This window comes from Cavia porcellus, unplaced genomic scaffold (assembly GCF_034190915.1).
Source record: "Cavia porcellus strain 051 isolate PalLab524CR breed Dunkin Hartley unplaced genomic scaffold, mCavPor4.1 scaffold_9, whole genome shotgun sequence".
Taxonomy (NCBI): domain Eukaryota; kingdom Metazoa; phylum Chordata; class Mammalia; order Rodentia; family Caviidae; genus Cavia; species Cavia porcellus.
Genome location: NW_026947492.1, coordinates 78728047 through 78751523, shown reverse-complemented (window position 1 = coordinate 78751523; position 23477 = coordinate 78728047). Strand labels below are relative to the sequence as shown.

Genomic DNA, 23477 nt, shown 5'->3' with positions numbered 1-23477 from the left:
GTTTATTTGAGGCTGCTAAGCATGTTAACAAGGCTGTGAAATACTCCACTGAAAGAGAAATGGAAGGACTTTTCAAACTACAGAAAGATTGGGTTAGTTATTGTCATAATAGTATTTATGTTCACTTAAACATGTACAAAGACAAGCACGATTTTAAATGTGGATGAAACAGCAAACTAATGCTTTGGAACACGAAGCCTGCTGGAGGGTCGGAGCCTGAAGGGACTACTGTATGAAGATTATCCTCGCTCACTACTTTCTCAGTCAGACAGGAAACAAACGATAAAACTCAAACCACTGAAAGGTTTAAAATGCTGCCATTTGTCTTTCAGTAGGGTTGTTTGCTTTTGTGTGAAGGTTCTGATGCTACACAAAATTAAAAGTGCATTCAAACAAATATTGGTTGCATTTAGCAGAAAAGGAGGCTGACGCGGGCAGGTGAACGAGGTTATAGTAGAATTAAGCTGTAGGTCCATGTAATTCCATTAGCAGCAGGAATGAGTTAAAATATTCTCTCATTATTATAAAGAAACCTATGAATTATTTGCAGACTTGGTTCTGGTATCCTTTGTCTTGATCTAATCTGAAATATAAATATATAGAACCCACACTGAATAATAGCATGTGCAAGGGCTAGTAATGAGACAGAAAAGTCAAACACTTTAAAATCTACATCTTTAATGTATCAAGTAGCAAGGGACAATATTAGTATTTTATTCATTACCGACATTTAAATAATATTTACAACAACTTTATGGACAGCACTTATGTACATTTGTAACACCAGGTACTTTTAGGACAGACAGTCCCAGTGAGTAGACTGAAGTGTGGGAATGTAACAAAGACTGGTACGTCTTGGACCATAATTTTACCCCTTCTAAATTCTCTTTAAAAACAAACAAGGATAATTTATATCACTATTGTTTTCTTAATCATCCTCAACTTGTTATAGCATCTTCTTGTTATAAAAGTGAGCAGACACGAGGCTGAATTAGGAATCCTAAAGGGTAACAAATACTGCAGAAACTTAAGACATAACAGCTTCTGTTGAAATTTTCTGTTTACTCAAAGTATAGTTTTCATTTTCTGCTTGCTGAAGACTTTTGGGTAAACAGCTTTAGAGGGTCTTCTTCAAGAGTTTTAAACATACTTCTGGGAGCAGCTGACAAACCCCTTTCAAAAGCAGGCTCGTTTCATCGTCCTTAACTTTGAAGTCACTTATGTTAGATTTCCTTTTGAAATATTTCTTCCGAATTTCCTAACCATGTTCAAGTTTAGTTTATGGATGTTTTTTTTGTGTCCTAGAGAAAAAAAGATAAAGAAATGTAGTACAAGACTAGGAACCAGTTTTCAACATTCATTCAACTTACAGAAATTTATTGAAAATTACAACCAAAGGAAAGAACATTTACTCTTGAAATATAATTTACATACAGCAAAGATACTTTACACCTTGGGCTTTTAATTTGATCACCAAATTCCGTGCCTTTGCACGTGCAGTTTTCAGACAGTCCTGAGAAAGTGCTACACTCATTCTGCCTTCCCCTCCCTGTTTCTTGTATCACGGGTCTTTTTCATTCTTTGGGTTTTTTCCATGCGAGTTTCACACTGTGACGATGGTCCTGGAGTCCAGCAAGTGCCACCACAAGCTTTTCTAACTGCTGGTTTTCTGGTCACATTAGACTTTAGTTTTGGAGAGGCACAGTTTCTTGATACCGTTTTTATTGCTCTAACTGCTCAGTTAACAGTAGTGGTCTTTTTTCCCCACTGATGACGCTTTTGTTTGCCTTTTTTTAGCTGAAGCGTTAGGCGACCTGGGCAGGGGTGCCGTGACCCCAGCATTCTGGGAGGCTGGGGCAGGAAGACCGCAAGTTCAAGTCCAGACTGAGCAACTTACAACTGCCTAAGCGCCTGTCTCAGAAAAGGGCAGGGATACAGGTCAGTCAGTGTGAAGGCCCTGAGTTTAAATGTTGGTACCACCAACAAGAACCAGGGAGAACACCTTCTGAAGGGAGTAGTCTCCATTTTACCTTTCTAGCAATTTCTGATACATGTATATTCGGGTATTTTTCTTTTCTTTTTTTTGGTCTTTTTTGTTTTTATCGGTACCAGGGATCGAACTCACGACTGCCTGCTTACAAGGCAGGCGCTTATGCCACTGAGCTATATCCCTAGCCCCTCGGGTATTTTTCAATGAGATGATCTAATACATATTATCTTCTAGTCACTCCTTCTCAGTGTTCCTTTATTCTCGAAAAGCAAAACCCTGGATAAACCTCCTGTTAGCTTTGTCTGTCTTTGGCAAGCTTAGTATTCTCTACCACATTTTTCTCCACAGTATTTTTTAACTTTGCTTTAATAAAAAATTGACTAAGCCATTCCTAGACAATATAAAACCAAATCCTATGATTTGAGAATCTTCCTAAGTTTATTATTTAACTGCAGAGTTAGGACATTCTGAAAGATTTTAGAGGAGCCGAAAGGGGCAGCATCACCCACACCGACTACAGATACAGTGCCCCATCATGGAACCCGGAATGTCAAACCGGATCACCATTCATTTTAGTATCCGGCTATTTGACTCTTATATTTGAATAAGAGGTATTTACACTGAACTTAAGGTAAACAACTGCCCCTGGCTACTACGGGAAGTAAACGGCAGAGTTTTGAGGAATTTTATGCAATTCAAACGGCATTATTAGAAAAAAAAGGAAAAAGCGTTTCCACGTTACTCATGGAAACAAAATCTCACGAGACCTGCATGCCAGGCGCTGTGAGTTCCTTGCGAAGGAATCACATTGACTCATACAGTGTTTGCCTTTGTGTTCGCCACAAATCCAGCACCAGAGAATGCTCGGTAAGCAGACTCTTTCTGAACCAAGTCTTTGGAGCAGATCGCAGACAGAGTTTTGCACATTACAATCTGGAAACTGGTGGGCAAAAGGGGCCTCTCCATCAGCTGCAGGGCCTCTTCGGTCACTCCCACATGGCGGTGAGAAAACACCGTCAGCTTCATGGTTCTCTTCTTCAGCGTGTCCATGAGTTACCATCACTGGGTACAAACAGCACCAGTACAGTAATTCCACAGATAAGTCACAGGCCAAATCAGGAGAGCAGGTGAGGAGGAAAACTACCAGTCTACCAGTCGGTGTAGTTTCTACAGTACACTTAGCTATCTGACTAAGTAACACATTTGACTCCTGGCCAAAGTATTCTCCAATTCTATAGTATGGAGCAGCACAGGTAACAAAAGGAACAGAATGCATAGCTGGGGAACGTGGTTCTGAGTCCTAGCGCCACGGTGACCCTAGAGCAGTGTTTCACATGCTGGCCTCCAGTTCTCGTATCTGTAACATATGGGCAATCACACTTGCTCTACCGTACAATAAAGGCAGGAAGTGGAACCTCAGTGGGGACTTTAAGAAAACACTGTAAAACACAAGTATGACTTGTATGTTAGATAATCCTGTCATCAACACATCAGCAGCTGCGACTTACGTATGGTTGGTCTGTTTTCTTGTAAGACCCTCTCACTTGAATTGTCTCGTCGAATACGTTTGGCAAATCCATGATTTTCTTCAGCAGGAAAGAGATTACTTGATGTGGAACTGGAGGGAGAAAGTTACGATTTTATTTTTAATTAAGCACTTTTTATATCTTTAACTGCTATTCATGCTCTACATGCAACTCTCATAAAAACCACAAATCCGAGGTTTGGAAACAGGAGGCACTGTGTCTTTTCAGGTGGATACAGGGACCAGAGGTATATGCCAGGGGGCTGCAGCTGGGTCCCTGCTGCAGTGTGAGGGTCACTGCGACCTGGAGAGTGGATGGCAGCCCATGCCCACAGAGGCTGAAAACCTAGGCTCTTGTTTATCGGTTTGAAGTGAAAACTCTAATGTGGGGGATGTGGACACTGGGGATGATCTGGAAGTCCATTTTTGAATTAAAATGCAGTATTTTATAATAAAATGAAAGACTGTTATAATTACAGTTCTTATAATTATAGAAACTGGAAAGCATAACCTGTTTTTATTAGGTTCACCTTCAGAACAGTAGCCGGGCACACACTGTGGTCAAGAGGTCAAATTCTAACACCACTTGGAGGCCACGTCGGGGAGAATACCACTCTTGTACGCTAATCACCAACATCAGGGATTCTCTTTCTTTGGTTGCTGAAGATACCGTGTGACATCTTACAAACTGACGCTGACCTGACTGCCAGTGACTGTCACCACCGAGGGCTCCCTGAACTGGGACACCTTCCTCCCTGGCACTTTGATCATGCTGTGCGCCAGCACGAGTGTGTGCTTGCGGGACGGGGAGACGGGTGAGCCACGCGCTCAGCCAGTCAGAAATGCCAGCTTCTGAGCATGCCGAACATGGAGGAAGAGAACAGGAGACACACGTGCGGGCTCCAAAGCCCTCCGGAGGAGTGCTCAGTGTGCACCACGGATTCCCGACGCGGCTCCGCTCAGAGGCGCGCAGGACGCCCCACCAAGTGGCCACAGGGTACAGAGGGGTGTGAGGAAATATCCAACTGCTGACGTTCTCTACCCCTGGATGCTCCTCAAGGGCTAAGTTCTACTGTGATTTTTACACACTGTTGTTGAAGTTATTTATTTACTTATTTTTTGGAACTGGGGATTGAACTCATGACCATGGGCTTGCAAGGCAGGCGCTTATGCCACTGAGGTAAATCCCTGGCTCTTGAAGTTATTTCTTCAAGGACACAGATCACTGTCACTAGCTACTTTTGATAAGAGATAATAAATTTATAATAAATTTGTCTTTATTATTTTACATATGATTTTTTACTTTGGTTAATTCAAAGACTTCACTTTTTACTTAAAGCATACTTTTATTTGAAAATTAAGTTTCTGAATAAATCCATTTGATTAAAACTCATACTCAAGACAAAATAAGTTGCTTATTTACATAAGTCTAGTACAAGGATATATTTTTGGGATTTAGATAAAATAACGTACTGATGAAATGTTTGTAACACATATCAATTTAAAATTATAAAATTTAAATTGTTAAAGATGATATTGATAAGAAATCTAAGGATTCTTCCAACTATGTATAAAATACTTTTCTGTAACTATTAAAGAAGTAAACTTTTGCTTCCTCATTTTTATAGAATGGTTCTAATTAATAAACAACACATCTCATATTCTTTCAGCTGAACGCAAATTTCCAGCTGGAATAACTAGACAATGAACAACAACAAAATCAAAGAACCAAATAAACACAAATAAGCAGAAACCCAAAACTTTGATTGATGTAAAAAAAAATACCCACTAATATACATATATTTAGTTGGTCAATGAACTTATTCAGAATGATCTATTTCAGTGATATTCAACACATTGTTAAGATTAAAACTCGAATACTCGCAAGATTAAATAGCAAGAAAAATTGCTAAGATTTTGCACTACTTAGTACTTTTAGAGTACTTTTTTCCAGAGGGGGGGAAAATGATGTAAGATTATACATACATGAAAACTTCTCTTTATTTTTAAAAACAGAATATATACTCCAAATAAATGTATGTATTGACATAATGCTGCTTTGTGGAAAATACCAGTTTCTTTCAATCCCATATAGATTTAATTGGGGAAAAGGAAGATTAAAAAAAGTAATTATGTACATTTGTAATCTCTTTTAACCTTCCTTAATGGCAGGATCTAATTATTGGTACCAGAGGGAATGTAAGAGTAATTAATAGGCTATGAAAAAATCAAGTGGCTTGCTTTATGTGTCCTTTAATATCACAGTGTAAGGCCTTTAATTCACCTAAGCCACTCCAAATATACTACCACACCAGATACTTCTTGACAAAGAATTATGTGATTTGCTAGTGACAAGTTTACATTTGAAAATTATTTTTAGCTGCTGTGCCTGCCACATCCAGTAAATACAACAGAGGAAAGACATTCATCAGTGGGCTGAGAGACAAAACTGACACAGCACACTTTAGAGGCTGGAACCGAGGACGGTGTCAGCGAGGCTCGTTCCTGAGCCTCACCCAGGAGCCAGGCTCCCCACAGTTTACACCCGCAATTTACAAAAATACTCGTCTCTCTCCAGCCACGGGAGACTACTGCAAGACCACTAGTGGGGAATCCAGAATGCTGAACCTAGCTAGCATAACTCAAGTGCTGTCCTGCTGGTCCGTGTTTATGATAAACTTTTACCCTTTCTTTAAAGGAAGTGGCGTCCAGCTTCTCCTTGGCATTTTTAGTTGCCAGCCTCACTAATTTTTGGCTCCAGGCAAGCAGCTCAGTGAAGTAAGGGTTACCTGAGCGAGCACTGCACTACCTGGCAGCTGATCTGATACCAGAGACCCAGCTAAGGAGTGGGAAGAGGGGCCACTCTGGCAGCCACATGGGGAGGGACAGCGGAAGATTTCTGTGTACCTCTCAGAGTGACCACTATCGGTCAGACTTCTGAACCCAATATTTCTGGAATTTTCCACTGAATATTTTCCAGCCTTGGTTGCATGTAGGCAACTGAAACTCCTGAAAGTGAAACCATGAACGAGGAGGGAGGCTACCAAGCAAACCCTTGGATGTTATGCAAACTCAGAGATATTCAGGAAAAGCCTGCCTGGGGATTTTAAATTAACAGCATTTCAAGGCTCTGCTGTACCTGAGTTTTGAGGGGCAAAAGCAGATCCGAAATTCATAAGTGAGAAGATGTGTAAATATGTCACTTATAGATTCATTTCCTGTAGTCTACAGGACAAAAGAGCCAGAGCAGAAAATAGGAAGTTTATAAAAACCTAAAGAGCCGGGAGTAGTGGCTCACGCCTATAATCCCAGCACTCAGGAGGCTGAGGCAGGAGGATCCCCCACTGGAGGCCAGCTTGGGCAGCCTGAACTGCATAGCCAGACCCTGTCTGAAAAAAGTAAAAACAAGGGACCAAAGGCTAGTTACTTGTTTCCTCATAGGGGTGTGGTAAAGAAGTACTGACAGGGGACTGGGGATTTAGCTCAGCGGCATAAGCGCCTGCCTTGCAAAGCAGGCAGTCATGAGTTCGATCCTCGGTACTGATAAAAAGGAAAAAGACCAAAAAAAAAAAAGAACTAACAGAAGTCAGATCCACTTTATAGCCACCCAGTGCATTCTGTCCCTAGGCTCACTCTGGAGGATATAAAGACCGAAGGCTGTGGCTCAGCACCATCTCTGGGCCCAGCTGCCTTATCACTGTGCGCTGAGGTAGTTACTCCTACCTCTCTCTGTTAGCCCTGCCTGCAATGAGCAGCACTTCTCAAACGTATGATTTGTCTTTCATCAGTTTTCAGAAACCAGTAGCCAGCACCCCCACAAACAGTGTTTCCACATTCTTTTCCTTGCTTTGGTAGACTCAAATACACCTATTCCGGACCTATGTGACCGTGTCTCCAACATCTCCTCTGCTCTCTGCACCCTCCAGCTATTCTGAGACTAAATTACTGAGCTTTTAATTTCAGTAAATTCTACTCTTTGGGTTCTAGAATATCCCTTTGACTCATTTTGAGAGAATCCAGTTCTTGGTCAAATTTTCTACATTATCTACTTTGCTGAAATTAATCACAGTTGAACTTTTACAGCTGACATTCACTACAGGAAGTCCCCGGACCTATGAACGAGTTCCATTCTGGGAGAAGGTTCCTAAGGTAGGATTCGTCATAAGTCCGACAGGATGAGTCTCGCACACCTGTCACAAAGAAACACAACACGAAGCACAAGGAAACTAGACCCCCGTGAACAGACAGAGTAAGTCCCCATGTGTATGGCACCACTGTGCAGCATCTCGGGATGCAGTGGCCACACAGGAACAGCTGTGACAGGGTCCTGCACACCCACGAACTTGTTCTGTGATTCGCTGGCATCTAGCAACGTCCTAAGGCGGGGTCTGTTTGCATCTGTGAAACTGCCCAACTTAAGTGTCCGCAAATCGGGGACTTATAAGACCCCAAGCTCAGCAGCATTTAGGCACCCCTGCGTCTCTATGTTTTCATTCTGTTGACTTTTAATCATTTGACTGTGTCGCCTGGCGCACTGAGCACACCCTTTCAAGGGTTTCAGCTAGACCGATGGGCATCTGAGAGCTCCCTGCACTGCCTCCTGAACTCCAGGTTCCATGTCCAGCTCCAGCTCCAGCTCCAGCCAACGTCAAACCTGGTTCACTCCGGAGTCTCTCGGCAGCTGCTTTCAGCAGTTTCTCAGCCACTTAGCCCAGAGTTTAGAGACTGGCAAACCATGAGGTCAGAAGCTGCACAAACGGTTGTCTCCCTAGCTCAGTGAGCGCCTAGAACTATAAACTTCTGGCTGCTGTTGGTCTGTGGGCCACGCCTGGAAAGGAGAGGACAAGCTCACCCCCAGCACTCCGCCCTCCCTGGGGTCTTCAGCCTCAGCCCTCCCCTACCACGGGCCTCCAATCAGCTGTCACCGGACTGGGTTGGTGAGTGGCTTGGTCTGACAGCTACACTGTCCTGGCCAGAACCAGCACGCTCCTCACTTCACTGCACGCCCTTTATCGAAATGCTAAAATTTAATTCCAAAATGAAAGAAATTCACGAGTATTTAAAAGGACAAATAACTAAATCAGTAAAAAAAAAAACACTGCCATCAGGAGAAAAGTAAAATTCAGTGACATTTTGAAAGCTAGAAGACTTTTCAACTTATTTTTAATTATCTAAAAGATATTATATAAACATCAAGTGCAGTGCACGGGCTCCCAGCTCTCCCTGTGGTAACGAATGGAGGGCAGTGCCCTTCACAGCGGTGCAGCCGGAGCTGAGACACAGGCAGGTGCCTGTGGGGCTCACGCACCTTGCTAACTTCCGCTTCTTCCTGGCGGCAGCAGTCATCGCCATGTAGGACGGCACCACGCTGGACACAGGCACAGGGTGTGTGGCCGACAGTGAAGAAGGGTAAGGTCTGCACGAAAGAAACATAAAAGACAAGTGTGCCACAGAGACAAAAGGCCCAGCCCTGAGGTTAGGGCACAGTGCCCTATGCTCTGCAACTTCCCGCGCTGGCACTGGCGCTGGGGAGAAACTGTGCTTTCTTCCAGCACAGTGAAGCGTGACCATGCAGACGGATGTCTGCTTAGGTAACACACAGCCAACCACACTTGAGATTTACGACTATTTCAGGCAGCTGAGTATGAGGGGCGCCAGCAGAAAGTGGGGTTTCCCTCAGAGATGTGGGTGAAGGATAGCAGGGCGGCATCCTGCACGGTGGCCTATGCCATGTGACTGCAGCGCACAAGGAACACAGGGTGCCCTAACGTCTGCCACAGCTTAACCAAGGTCAAATGTAACACTGTTAGGGGATCCATGCTTAGGTAATTAAGACTCAGTGTAAATAAAAAACTGCTTGTAATCAGGGTAGCACATTTTACCTAAGAAATAAAACATATCGATCAAGGAAAAAAAGGAAGACGAGGGCTGTGTTTAAAGAAGAAAAAGGAACTGGCAAACATTCTCTTTTCATACCTTTTGGAAACGTTTTCGTTGTTTGGGAACGCTTCTTGCTCATCTATTTTAGCCTTTGGGCTCCTGGAGTCTTCACATATGATAAAGGTCGAGTCCAAATTGGCCCGTGCACATTCTGTTCTCCAGTGAAGAGGGGTGGCTACCTTGGCTGGCGAAGCCACAGAATTACCACTGCTTCCATGGGAGCTGACAGCTGGGAAGCTCGCAGTGTGTGAGCATGGTTTTACCAGGGCCACTGGAGATGGACATGGGACAGTTTTTCTGTAGTTCTCTGGAGTATACAAAATAGGATGAAGTTCTTTGATGAGAGAGTCATTGAGCTGGACACTTTCAGACAGCGCTGGCTCTTCTGTATGCTTTGCGGTCAAGGGGGAAGATATTAATTTTCTTCTAGTTCTTTTGTGTGGAGGAATCTGAAGCAGATTTGATTCACTTGAAGATGTGCCTGTTCAATAAAATGAAAAAGTTCTTCAATATTGTTGCCTAGTTTGCCAATAATACCATTAAAAATTGATAAAAATGGTATTTTTCTGCCAACAGAATCTGAAACATGCTTTAATGCTAAAACACTTCAATAAGCTTACATGTTATAACAAAAATAAACTGCTAATATCCATACCAACTTATAAGTATGACTAGTGCCTGAGAAGTCAGGAAAACAACTTTCCAACCAAGTTACCATTCACAAGCAACTTTCAGCTTTCATGCTTGACTTGAGTTTAAGACAACAGAAATACACTTAGCATTTGTAGAAAGAGATTGATACTTGTCCTATCGTGGCATATCACCCAATTAGTATTACTAGTTGAGTGGAAGTCTGGGCTATGCACAGGAATGGCAGTAACCAGTGAAACCCAGGTTAAGGAAGAACTGCAATCCATGATGACTGGTGCATGGCTGATTCAGCATTCTGGTGCTTGGCTGTCTCCCATATCAAGCATAACTCAGAAATTTGCAAAAATCATGTTGATATGAAAGGTAAATGAACATAACTGGAAGGATTTGCATACTTTAACACTTGCCACTCTGTAAAAACCTGTTTCCCAAATGTCATGATGACCTCGGACTTACCCGGCTTCTGAAGCTTTCCAAAATCACTCCTACTACTTCTCCAGCATCTGTGTTACTCCCCGCTTCCTCCACCCAGGAAATGTGTGCGCTTCTCCAAGGAGCTAGAATTCACCCTCTCATCCACATGTTCTCTCATTTCTTTTTGCCACCACTTTTTACACATTTGGGTTTCAAATAACTCGACTTTTAAAAACCCCTTTCCCTTCTCTTGGATTTGCGGACCTCTGAGTCTCACTTCTCCTAGGTTTGTAGTTTAAACACAACACTGTGTCATCCTTCCCACTCAAGGCCTTTAGTAATCCTTAACAGAAACAAATACCCTGAGATTTTAGCAAAGGAATTTGTGGTCCTTGCTCCAAATTAAGAGACAATGGTTTTGTTAGACAGAACTCAAGGTTTGCATCCCGACAGGACTAGACACACTTAAATATTCCAGTACACAGACATATTTCTAATGCCTTTAATGAGCATGGCCAGCACTGAGCTCCTGTGTGACAGCGTGCTTCAGCAACCTCGCTGTGCTGTGCCACGCTTGGTGATGGACAATTCCATCTGCTCACCTCATGGGGGTGGACAGGAAGTAGAACACCTGCCCACCAAAGAAACTGGAATTTATTATTTCTGCCATGTTTTCAAAACATGAAGTAAAATTCTCAATTGATGGTACATTCATTTTACTATGGTAACAGTAACCTAAACAGAGTAAGTTTTACATATTTCAATGAAGTAATTCAAGTTTTCAACCAAACCAAAAAAATGCATGGTTATCAGTCACCAACAGTACATGCATCCTTCTTGTTACGTTAGTTGACAATAGGTTCTGCTTTGGCTAGGTTGACAATTACCCTCTAGGAATTACAATTTAAAAACAGGAAGAAAAATATGATCCCTGTTCTACTAAGGAATTGTACTTTTCTGAGAACTAGATAAATGAGATCTAGATCTTAAAATAATTTTCCACTCCCTTTAACATGACATTTGTCAAATTTTCCATTACCAGATATTTTTATACTAATGCTGCAGTGTAAAGACAGTTACTTTTCTCCACTGTGCTGCTACCACCAATTTGGTGGCTATTAATAGCTGGAAGATTAACTTCTTTTCCCATGAGAGGCAGCAGGGGTATGGAGGATAGAAAACTATACTGAGGATAGAGAACTGAATCGGGAGTCAGGAGATGTGAATTCTATTTCTGGCTTCACCAACGACTCACTTAGTGACCTTGGCAGACTCACGTAGAACAGTGTGGGCATGGATCCCCCCAGTGAAAAAGGGATGCCATGTTTATACGGACAGGGAATTTTCTTGGATTAGATGACAGAAACACTCAGGGCTCACAAAAAGGCTATAAATAGAAATATGCTCTTAGCATTACAACTTGCATAGGGAAAGTAATTTGCTTTCCAATCGTCCATCAATAACTAACTTATAATGATCCCTAAAGCTGCATGCTTCCAACACTGTCTTTCAGCTAAACAGACAAGCAGCTTATCAAAGTCGATCGTAAACTGTCATATAAACCAAGTTAAAATAACATACAAGTGTTACCTGAAAATGCAGGTTTTATAACAACATTCAAAAACTTAGAACAGAATAGAGCACAAAAGCTCAGGAACAAGGATCACTGGAGTCAGCATTTTTCTTGTGCATAGCTGGATAGGCAGCCCAGAGGTGAGGACCTGCTGGGCAGGTCCCTTCATGCGGACCAACTGTTTCCTGACTGTGTGTACAGAACATGAAAATGGAAATCTTCCCATGAGCCACGGAAGAAGTAACTCTATGGCCTCTGGGATAACCTAACTGCCAACTCCACACCACATTTGGGTGACTACCCTAACAATCTTCGATCAGAGGAGCAGTCAGGGCACGGTGCACATCCTCGGCTACTGCTTTCCGGGCATGCAGCACACACAGGAGCAACGTGGGGATGCAATGGTTTGCAGCATTACTTCATGGGGCTTGAAAGGAGATACGCCTCAGACAGCATGCACAGGGCACAGCTCAAATCGTTCTCTGCTTTTTAAATCCTTTTAATTAAAAAATATGAAGAGAGCAAAAGACTACCTAAGGCTGACTAGTAGCTAAGAAAGGTGCTAGAGCAAAAAAGATTTAAAAATTGAGGTAAAAAGTAAATAGTCAATGCACTGTAACTAACGTAACAATTCACCTGTTAGTTTCTTCTTTTATATTACTATCTGCTTACATTTGTTGTGTGGAATTGGTACATGTATACAGCACATCTTAATTCTTTTCTTTTCATGCAAAACTTGTAGTAATCACCAGACATTCACTTTGAATGTGACTCCTAGGAGACACAAACAGAATTAATTATGTTTCGGGGAAGTTCTATACCGTAAGAGCTCTAGTGCCTGGAATCAGGGACACCGGCGGTCCTCAGCTGTAAGAACTACCCAGCAGGCTAGGTCTGTGTCTGTTAAGAGAGGCACTGTACTTTTCCATCAGAGGAAAAGGTGCACAGTACATTTCCAGAACAGCAGCTTTGAGGTAGTTGTCAAGATCCCCCTAATTCGGTTTCGGAAAACAATCTATTAAGACTCTATAATTTCTGAGCTGATAGACTAGAAGCATAAAGAAGGAAGCTGGAGGTAGATTACAGTTTCTTTGGAAAAATACCAAGGAAGAGAACATAGTTGCAGGCTCAGAACCAGGAACCCTTACAGAAGAGGATACCCACTGAAATACCCTAGCAATGTGGATGCTACACAGCGGGGATAGGGAACTAAAAATGCATCCTCTGAAACTGGGACAGAGAAGACGGCAGTCACCTGGGAGGACCACAGGGCTGTCCTCCAGTTGAAGGAACCAGCTCCGGGCACCACGCACTGGAGAACAGGAGGTAGCGGGAAGCACTGTGTCTTCTGGAGTTCCTGCTTTTGCTGTTTCTAGAACACCTTTCTGGGATTCTCCCTCTCCCTCATATTATAGGTGTGCTGTACTGATGCTGCCTTGAGAGTTATGACCCATGGGATGTAAGTGATGATGATATGCGTTAAGACTTTACAAGAAGCCACTGTTATTGTTTTTAATCCAGGATGATCTTGTCTTATTTACGAAAGGAAACAAACAACAACAAACCTGTGTCAAGAGCAACAATCTAAGAGGACTGCATCTCCTTCACAGAGAATCACCAAGTGTGGTGGTACACACCTGCGGCGCCAGCTACTCAAGAAGCCAAGAAAGGAGGGCGCGGGATCCATGGCCATTCTAAGCAAGGCAGCAGACACCGCTTCAAAATAAAAAATGCAAATGGCTGGTATGTAGCCCAGTGGCAAGCGTAAGGCCCATGGCTAGGAGAATTCACTGTTTATTAAGTCATGTTCCCACCACACAGGTATTGGAGATAGAACAGTAAATAAAAATTATGAAACTGTATTTTTGAAGGGAAAAGGTGGATGACACCAAATTAATTTGATGATGACTGAAGACTGGAAAGTAGAGAACTGGAATAAAATGGTGAGAGATTGGAAGGGTGAATTTAACCATGGGGGCAAGGGAAGGCTATTACAAAACGGGATCTATGATGTCAGGCCCAAGAGGCTATCAATGAACCAATGCTTTAAAAATCTGGGAAAAGAGGCAGAATGAGTAACAAGTACACAGACCCAAAGGTGATCATGAATGTGTTGAGTTCCAGGAAAACAGGAGGCTAGAGTGAAGTTTAGTAAGACAGAGACAGCACAAAGGAAAGGAAGCTATGGAGCTCCCTTAGGCTCAATGGAACAAAGATGAGGTACTTGCACAGGAGTGGTCTGTGGTCACCCTTGGGACCCGTGGGGATTAGGTCCACATTGCCCAGGAATCCCAAAGCTCACACACAGTCTCTTAAATACAAAATTGGGCAGTATTTCACAAGACCTACAGGCATTCTTCCACCTACTTTAACTCATCTCTTTAGATTAAGCAGAGCTCCTGAAACAATACCCTGTAGTCCAGGGACTAATGACCCCACTAACAAAAATCATCTGTCCATGTGTGTACAGACATGCTTTCTCTCTCCAAGTGCTTCTGATCCAAAGTTGATGAATCTGAGGACTCGAGAAGGCTGACTAGATTAATTCTACACAGTGCCTTAAAGGAGATCGACAACTTCCTAAGGCCGCTGAGTCAGCACACTTGTTAGTCTTTTAGCTTTGCCATCCCTTGCTGTAAGATCCCTTCTTGCCACCTCTGCACACTAGGCTGGGGTTCCCATTCTCTCCACGGAAGTGCTGACCCAACCCACTGCAGACACCTTAGAACCTGCTACGTTCCCTCAAGTTCGATGCTCATGGACCGGAAACATCAGAAACCCTTTTGGGTTTGAGGATGGGATTTCCGGCTCGGAGGTGATGTATGTTGTAATTATCATGCTGAAGCAGAGAGAGGGAAAGAAGGGGAGTGAGGGGAAGTGGGAGATGACACCAGGACAGGAGCAGCGGCTGCAGGATACACTGAAAACGAACTTTCCTCCTCAGAAGTTGTACTGAGGACTTAAGTCAGCAGAATGATGTGGAAGAGACACTTAACTTGTCTTTTGGGTCTCTACAAATTTATCTTTAAAACAGATTTATCATCATTTTTTGACAGACATACTTTGATTTCAGATAAAAGGACTAAATGCTACACTCTTAATACCTTGGTAATTATTATATTCAGTTCTTTAAAATAATTAGACAATGCATTTCAGCATGTTTGATGAAGCCTGAAATGCAAAATGCAATCTTTTAATGACTGCATTTGGACCCAAGAAGATTCTTGACTTTTTGGCATATGAGGAAGTTAGGAAGGCGAAGAATATTTGAAGAGGGCTTTCCTTTGCATGGTTGCATTAAGAAATATCCATAGCATGCCATGACAGGCGATGGTTAACTTTACAAAAGCAACCAGGAGCATGGGTAGGAGCATCCACCTTCCCACCCCTTTTAAAACAGCCAGGAAACGGAAGCAGGGGAAAGCTTGCTTAAATGCTGCTAGGAGAAGAATATCACCTGTACACCAGTGCAGTTCTGGACTTTCAAAGGGTACCAATAACATCCCTGCCCTTCACCCGTTAATGCTATCTCAGGAAATTAAGCCAGTGGCAGGCATCACTAAAGCCCCTTAGGCTAAGGCCAGGGATGAGAGGGTGGGCAGCATGGAGAAAAGGTGTGCGCTCTCTATGGGAGCAGAAGAGTGGTAACATCTGAAGACTGGCAGTGGTATGAAGATGCCCCATGACCTGTTCCGGAGCAGAAAGGAACACAAGACAGAATGTGCTTACGCTGGGGAGCCTGGGACACAGGACACATGGATGAGATGCTCCTGGGCAAACTCACAAAGGTTCTACCTGAGAGCACCTATTACCTGCTTCCTTTTGCACGATCCACTGTTGGATCTGCAAACAATAACACATTTTCAGTTCTCTTTGTTTCTTTTTTTTCTCTCTCTTTCATTTCTTTTTGAGACAGGTCTCACTGAGTAGCCTAGGCTGGTTTGACCTTGTAGGCTCATGTGACCCTTCTGCATCACACTCCTGAGTAGCTGGAGCTTCATCGATGTGAGGTATACCAGCCTTCCTCCTCCTTACTTTTGTGAGCATGAGTGTACTTACAATAATGAGCAAAGAGAAAGCACTCTGCACCTGTGAGAGGACGATATGGGGATGGCAGAGGTGGCAGACAGGCGTCCCAGTCTTCACATCACGCGCTCAGCCCCTGTCTTAGGACTATTAGATCAATGAGGCAACAGTGAATTACAACACAGAACTTTCAGAACTGCAGTGTGATTTAAAATTACTGCTCACAGATTGGATGATATGGGAAAAGCTTGTTAAAATAAGCAGTATATAAATTTTATTGTACAGCATAATCTCAATTTTGACAAAACAGAGAAAAAAACTAAAAGTGTACACAAACAAACTACAAGTAAAAAAGGCAGAAAAAGTCAGAGAAAAAAAGGCCCAAACAAAATATGGCAAAACTCATCAACTTCTTAGCTAAATTACAGCTGAGAAAATGTTTGTTTTTTATATAGTAAATCTATGCTGCATCCAGAAAATTATAAATCAAAACAAATAAATGAAACAGCCAGGAGCAATGTTGGAAGAGGGAAGCCAGTAAGAAGCAGGTTTTTCAGGCCTTTTTGGGCCTTTCTAGCTGGAGGACAAGGGACTCTAGGAAGGTCTAGAGAACAGGCACCAGGTGGAAGCAGGGGAACCAGACCGCCTCCCCACTGGCTCTGACCACTGCCTGCCACCCGCCGGCCATGCGCCTTATGGTCTGGCCTCCTTACTCTGCTCAAAGACCAACTTTTGCTTTCTGGATAAGCTGTAGACTTAGGGGGATTAAATAATGACTTACACAGTGAACATATGTGGATTTCTGTCCCAGTTCTCTAAAGTCATGGGAGCTGGCTTCTAATGGGGAATCAAGTTCTTTTGAAGTGAAATATAAAGTGAAAAAGATCCAGATACTGACACTGGAAGGTTTCTCTAAATTTGAGAGCTTCCTGGAGAACACTGTAGGCAAAGCTGATGAATCCTGTCCTCGTCTTTATGATGCTTATCCATTACTAGCTTAGGAAATATTTTAAAATATCCATAGGATACTTTATGGGGCCATCCACAAAATTAAAAATGTACATTTTGGGACAGACTGGTTAGTGTTCTATTAATCTTTCCTGTATTATGGCTAGAGATTCTCACTTAAAAAAGCTTGCTTACTATAGACAGACATAGGCGCGAACATTGCGCTGTCAAGTTTTAGATGCTTCTAAAAAGACTTCTTAGCATTAAAACCATGTTTAAAAATGAACTGTAAGTACAGCACTGTAATGACTAGAGGGACAAAGAGTGCAGACACCTTCATCATTGACAGTCCAGATTCTAACTGATGATACCCGAACTGCACTGTGAGTGTACTGACATTTGTGTTTCAGGAGCACTGTGAAGCACAAAACTTGGGTTTAAGGGCTGGGATGGTGTTCAGCAGGACAGTGCTTGGCTGGCATGCAAGAGGCCCTGGGTTAGTACCAAGTACTGGGGAAGTGTGCTGCACACGATCGTGGACACACGCGCATGCCACAGCTCAAATACAAAGCAAAATCAATGAAAGTCATAATAAAAACAGAATTAAGTTTTTCTGACTCACTAAATTATATTTGTTTCGTGGTTATATTACATTATGAGTAAATATTCGGTGCCTGGTTAAATGCCTAGTAGAGAAAGTTCAGATACTCATCTGTCATTTCCTATTTCTTTGAATTTCTAAGATTTTAATGCTAGCGTTAACAAAAGCAGCATACATATTTTTACTCTGATAATGAAATATAAGTGTCAGATAAAGTATATGAAAAACACTTTTGATAAACTGACTGTACATATTTGTACCGTAAGGGAAACATATATAAAAATGTATTTTTAGTTGTATTCTTCCCCAAGCCAAATAAATCTACTTGTAAATGCAATCTACTCCAGTATTTGTATCTTTTGAATATTTTGTTTTATTCTAACAAGCATATCCAACAGATTTGGCTGAAGGCTCCAAACTGTTTCTAGAAAACTAAGTTTTTCATGTTTAGCTTCCTAAAGTATTATTAAGTAATAAAGATATTTTCTTAATTTTAAAAGATTTAAAAATAACTTTTAATATAAAAATTTTCTCAAATAGAAATGAAAACTGTTACACATAACTATACACACGATATTATACATAATATATACGAAATACATTAGGTACATATTACTTTTTACCTGATTTCACTAAAATAAGTAACTAGGCCAGGAGAGAATAAGGCAGTGAGCTAAATCTCTCTCGTGTGTAGAAACTGTAGTGTTTATATGTAAGTGAGTCAAGAAATAGCAGTACAACCCAGTACTGGGTAAATAGTCGGAGACTGTTCTAAGTCATCAGCTTGCGTTTTCTATAGAAAAGATGTATTGATTTATGTCTGTAGCATGTCTGTCTGTTTTCTATACAAATAGTTTTATGTAGTCTTACACTATTGGTATATTTTTATATTTAAATGGTCACTTAAATGATATGTCCTTAAATTAGTGCACTGAAAGTTACAAATCATGTCCAAATAATTCTAAACTAAATGCCTGATTTTTACTCCATCCCTCTATAGGAGAAACCAACCAATCAACCAACCAAACCAAACAAAAAAACCCTTCCATTTAAAAATGCTTTGTAGAAGCAAAGAGACCGAGAGAACCAAGTGATACAACCCCTTGCACCTTTCTGACAGCCCCCACCACAGGAGTGCTGCAGCCACCAGCCAGTCACTGCTTTCATAGGGGCTCTCACCACTGATTGACTAGGTACCACCACCTCCGCAAAACGCAAATTTAGAATGAATGATCAAAGGGTGAATTTACACTTCTTCCTTTACAGTTTGTCGTTCACAGACAAAACTCGACACACTCAAAGGTGCAGGATCAAGTGTGGCTGGTCGAGGTCAAGCCACATCTCTCATCTTGCAATCCACTGCTTATTTACCAAGCGGTCAGTCAGGTAAACCAAGGCACACAAAACAACAATGACCCATCTGGGTCCAATTCACAGACCCCGATATGAGGTGATGGTAACACAGTACTTCATGCCCAAATGAGATGCTACCATCGGACTACTGTGACTAGAAAAGAAATTTAGTGGGTTACAGATGGATACCCTGTGACTTACAACCGGGGTGGTAACAACTAAAACCTGAGTGTGTGCTAGGCCCAGGGTCCATCTCAGCATGGAGCGTCACTGGGCAAAGGCTTAGCACTCATGTATGTGTATGTACCTATCTCTGTGTACATGCATGTGTCAGTCTGTCTATCTGAGGGACGTAGTGCTATAAAACTAGTGAGAAAAGTGGTAACTGAAAAACCAGGCAAAGGAAATGAACAGGTAACTCAGAAGTAATTATAATTACACTAAAAGCACACAACAAAATGTTCACTATCACCATCCACTTATGATGGTGGACTATGAATAGTTGTAACAGACACCAGGGTGTCATGTGACATGGTGTAATGCTTTACAAATGCACACACTTCTTCTAGACACTCTAAACTAGGGACCCAGCCTAAGGAAATAATTAGGCAAGCTGCAAAACAAATACCCACAGATGTGTAATGGGGTGCATCTTACAACAGCAATAAATTGACAACAAAATAAATGTTTGTTAGTAAGTGATTAGATAAATATGCAGCTATTAAAAATGACTTATCTTCACATTTATTGACAAGAAAATGTATCCCCTACCAAGTAGCTTAGTAGAAATAAAAAGGCTGGTTTTGAGCTATATGTATAATAGATCTTACTGTTTTTGTTTTTTAAAAGAAAGCAAACTGCATATGTATGCTTAGGGAAAAAAGGCCAGGAAGCTATTAAAACACAGTATTAACATGAGTCAATAAAAAGTATCTTATTTTTATTGGCTTGACTTGTTCTCAAAGTAAGGTTCAACATTTATTGCCAAGATACTAACAAGTTTAAAGCATTATTGAAAGGGGCCAAACCCAGAAATGAATTTTTGTTTCCAGTATCAATAAAGTGTGAGCTTTATATGGTTTCATGATGTAACGGGTTCCACATTTATTTTTATTTTTTGACTTTTTCACAGATGGCTCCTTTAAAGCAACTAGGTAATTTATCACTTATGAGTTTACAACCCCTCTAATAAAAAGTGGACAGGCCTTTTGAGGTCATCGTTTGATGTGCCATATCATATGTTCTGAACGATTTTACCCAGAGGAACTAATTTATCAAAAGCTTAAGACTGCAAATGTTAAAAGATTTAGAGCTGTACATTAGCGTAAAAAGTGAAATGCAGTATTTAGCAAACATGAGTCACAGGCTGCGAAGGAGGGTTCGTGACAGGCAGGCAATGATGAATGGGATTAGATCTAATCAAAGCTGGTACAGAATCATGGCAAGAGCTCTTCTTTGGCTAGCACCCCCGTTAATATGTACGCAAGGAGGTATTTCTGGAGACTGATAGACCAAAATTAGATGGCAAAGTTCTACGGTGAAATCAAGTATTAATATATGCATTTCAATAAACACTTCTAGGCAACAAATGACTGACACAATTACTGATCTAATCATAAATCTAAATTCTTTTTAACAGCCTTGTGACACACGGAATTCATAGCTGGAAAAGATATAGGCGAGTAATTTTCACTATTTAAAAAATATGCAACCACAAGGCCCCACCAAGTTGACCAAACAGACCCTCCAAAGTGCATCTGCGCCAGTGTTGAAGGACAGTATCAGCTATACGCAAAATGGGGATAAAAGAGAATACAGACTACAGAACTATAGTGCTTTAAAAAATTCCACACTTTATGAGTAATAAACCAACTATAACCTTTTGATATTTGCCTCTGCGGGAAATAGCAGAGATCATGTTTCCTGCTCAGTTTCATTTCCCAGTATGTATTCACTCTTACTGCAAAAGCAAAAAGGGACAATGTGAAGAGCCTTTAATTTACAGCAATATTTGCAGTTGCAGATGAGTAACCAGACACTAGCTTATGTATGCAGGGAATAAGGGTCGAACCAACGGCATCCAGGGCCGTTAGCATGACTTACGCTATTGGTAACAATTCCATTTTGTTGCCAAGTGGGGAAAAATGTGGAAGATTTAGCTTAAAATTTTTTATTACTTTGTATTTGTTATATGAAACAGTAGAACAGAGATTACCCATTTTTTAACATAAAATTCCCTTGTATTTGAGTACTTTGAAGGAAAATTAAAATTTCATATTCAAGAACTGTATATTCAACCAGAATATCTGTACTATACAGGCTGGTTTCTACTAGGGTATTTTATTGTGCTTTTAAGATATAAACTACTGACATTGGCTGCAAAACTTAAAAAAACAGGAAAGGTTAGAGACAGAAATATTACTAAATGTGAGTTTCCAGATGGATAATGAGGAAATCTTGACTTTTCATTTAATGTCAGAAATTTTATCAGTTCCATAAATAAACTTGCTGATGGCACTCGCATCCCACCCAGCACTGGTGAGTGAGCTCGCTGTGTTCCAAACCTGCAACGGTGCCTATTTTACCGTAGGTCAGCAGACACACAACCAAACACAGATCCTAAATCCACAGCATTCATACTGGCAAAGTACAAAATTGACAAAAATTAAAAATTGGGGTTTTTCCAAATAAGAATAGAAGTTTATTAAGATAGATATTTCTAGAGTTTATTTTGTAGATACACCAAAGAGTATTTTAAAAACCAAGAATAATTGGAGTACTAGGTCCACTACAGATAAAAAAAAATACTATAATGTATGCAGTACTAAAATATTAACTCCTAGCCCTACAGAAACAAATAGGCGAAAGAAAGTACAGAATTAAAATTCAAAAACACAATTACATGACTACAGTAGTGCTGGCTCAGGAACTTAATTCTTTTCAAATTTCCCTGTAAGGTCAACAGTGAACCTAACCACTGAATCGACTGAATTCTCATTTAATTCAGTTTGTGTCAAGAATGGTGGAAAGAATCAAGTTTGCGAACCGAGGCATCACTGTGTTCAGTGTATAGAACGTAAGGGTGCTGCATGGGTGAGACGTGTGCAAGTGTGGAAACACATGCCAAGAGGCAGGCTACTCAGAAAGAAAGTCAGGTTCTTGCTAGTCATCTCATATCAAAATAAATTTAGAGAACAGAGAGAAAATTTCAAAGTTTACGGATAAGGACCTTTTGAGAAATGATTCGTAAGGCACTGTGAAAAAGTAAGTTTTATTGCACAGAAGTTTGAAAACTTCGCACTAAAATGGACATTTCCAGAGAAAGTGAAGAGGAAATGATGAACTTTCCAGGAAGGTTATAATGGCACTATGTATGTTACAAGAAAGAGTTAATGATCCAGTGATTTCATCTAGTCTACAGACTTTAAATATCACCTAAATGTTAACATCGTCAAATCCAGTGCCACTTAGCTGCCCACATGAGGTCTCCACTTGGATGTGTCTCAGACAAATTTCACATGCCTGAAACGGAATTCCCCATGTTTCTGCTACCTCTACTCTGCAAACCACCTCATCCAGTGCATCTCATTTAAGGTCAGGCCTTTCTTTTAGATGTCCATCTCAAAAACCTTAGCGGTCCTAGAACTCTCTCTTCTATTCCAAAGCCAAGGTCAGCAAATCCTGCTGGTTCTACTTCCAAACTATATTGGAGCTGTGTGTGGTGGTGCAGGCCTGTGATCCCCACACTCAGGAGCCCAAGGCAAGAGGATCATCATGCATCTGAGTCCAGCCTGGGCTACGCAATGAGTTTAAGGTCAGCCTGCTCTACACAGTGAAACCAACCAACTCAATTCAACTAACAAAAAAACTCTGGACTCTGCCCTCTCAATAGCTTCCCTGCACAGACCTGCAAGGCTATCTGTAACTTGCCTTTCTCCCCTGTTTCCATGGTCCCATCTTTTCTCTTTCTTTTGATTTGTAATAGCCACACGCCTTCTTGGCCACTCTTTGGAATGCCAGCAGATCCGCATGTTATAGTTTTTGTGCACTGCGTACTTCCTCTACTGGAAAGATTCTTCTCCCGGACATCCTCCACGCTTTACCAGGGAGACGGACGCACCTCACCATCTCTGAAGCAGTGAATTCTCCTCCCTGCCACCATTCTGCAGCTTTCTTTACTTCTTTCGCACAGCATACACTACTTTCTAAGATTCTGTTTATTGTACTTAGTGTCCTTCTCCACTAGAAAGCAGAAGGGAGGAGAGGAGAGTCTGTCCGTACTGTGGCATAGTAAAGAAGTTAGTGCCCAGCACACAGGAGAAGCTCAGTACTGCTGAGGATATAAACAGATACCCTCACAATTCAACTCTTGCATATAAGCCATAATTTTTGCAGAAGACAGCTATACCAGGGGGATTTTCAAATGAAGGGTGGGCAAATCATGGAAAAGAATATA

General features: G+C 41.4%; 1 protein-coding gene across 1 annotated transcript in view; it reads right to left on the bottom strand.

The window, feature by feature from the left end:
- Positions 1-658: 658 nt before the first annotated feature.
- The window catches only part of Kif18a (kinesin family member 18A), a 59476-nt gene continuing 36657 nt past the window's right edge, over positions 659-23477 (bottom strand). The window contains exons 14-17 of the mRNA XM_013147261.2: positions 9492-9936; positions 8824-8931; positions 3499-3608; positions 659-1301 (exon numbers count right to left, since the gene is read on the bottom strand). Of these exons, the coding sequence (XP_013002715.1) occupies positions 1219-1301; positions 3499-3608; positions 8824-8931; positions 9492-9936 (746 nt within the window). The 3' untranslated portion in view covers positions 659-1218. The remainder of the gene's footprint in view (positions 1302-3498; positions 3609-8823; positions 8932-9491; positions 9937-23477) is intronic.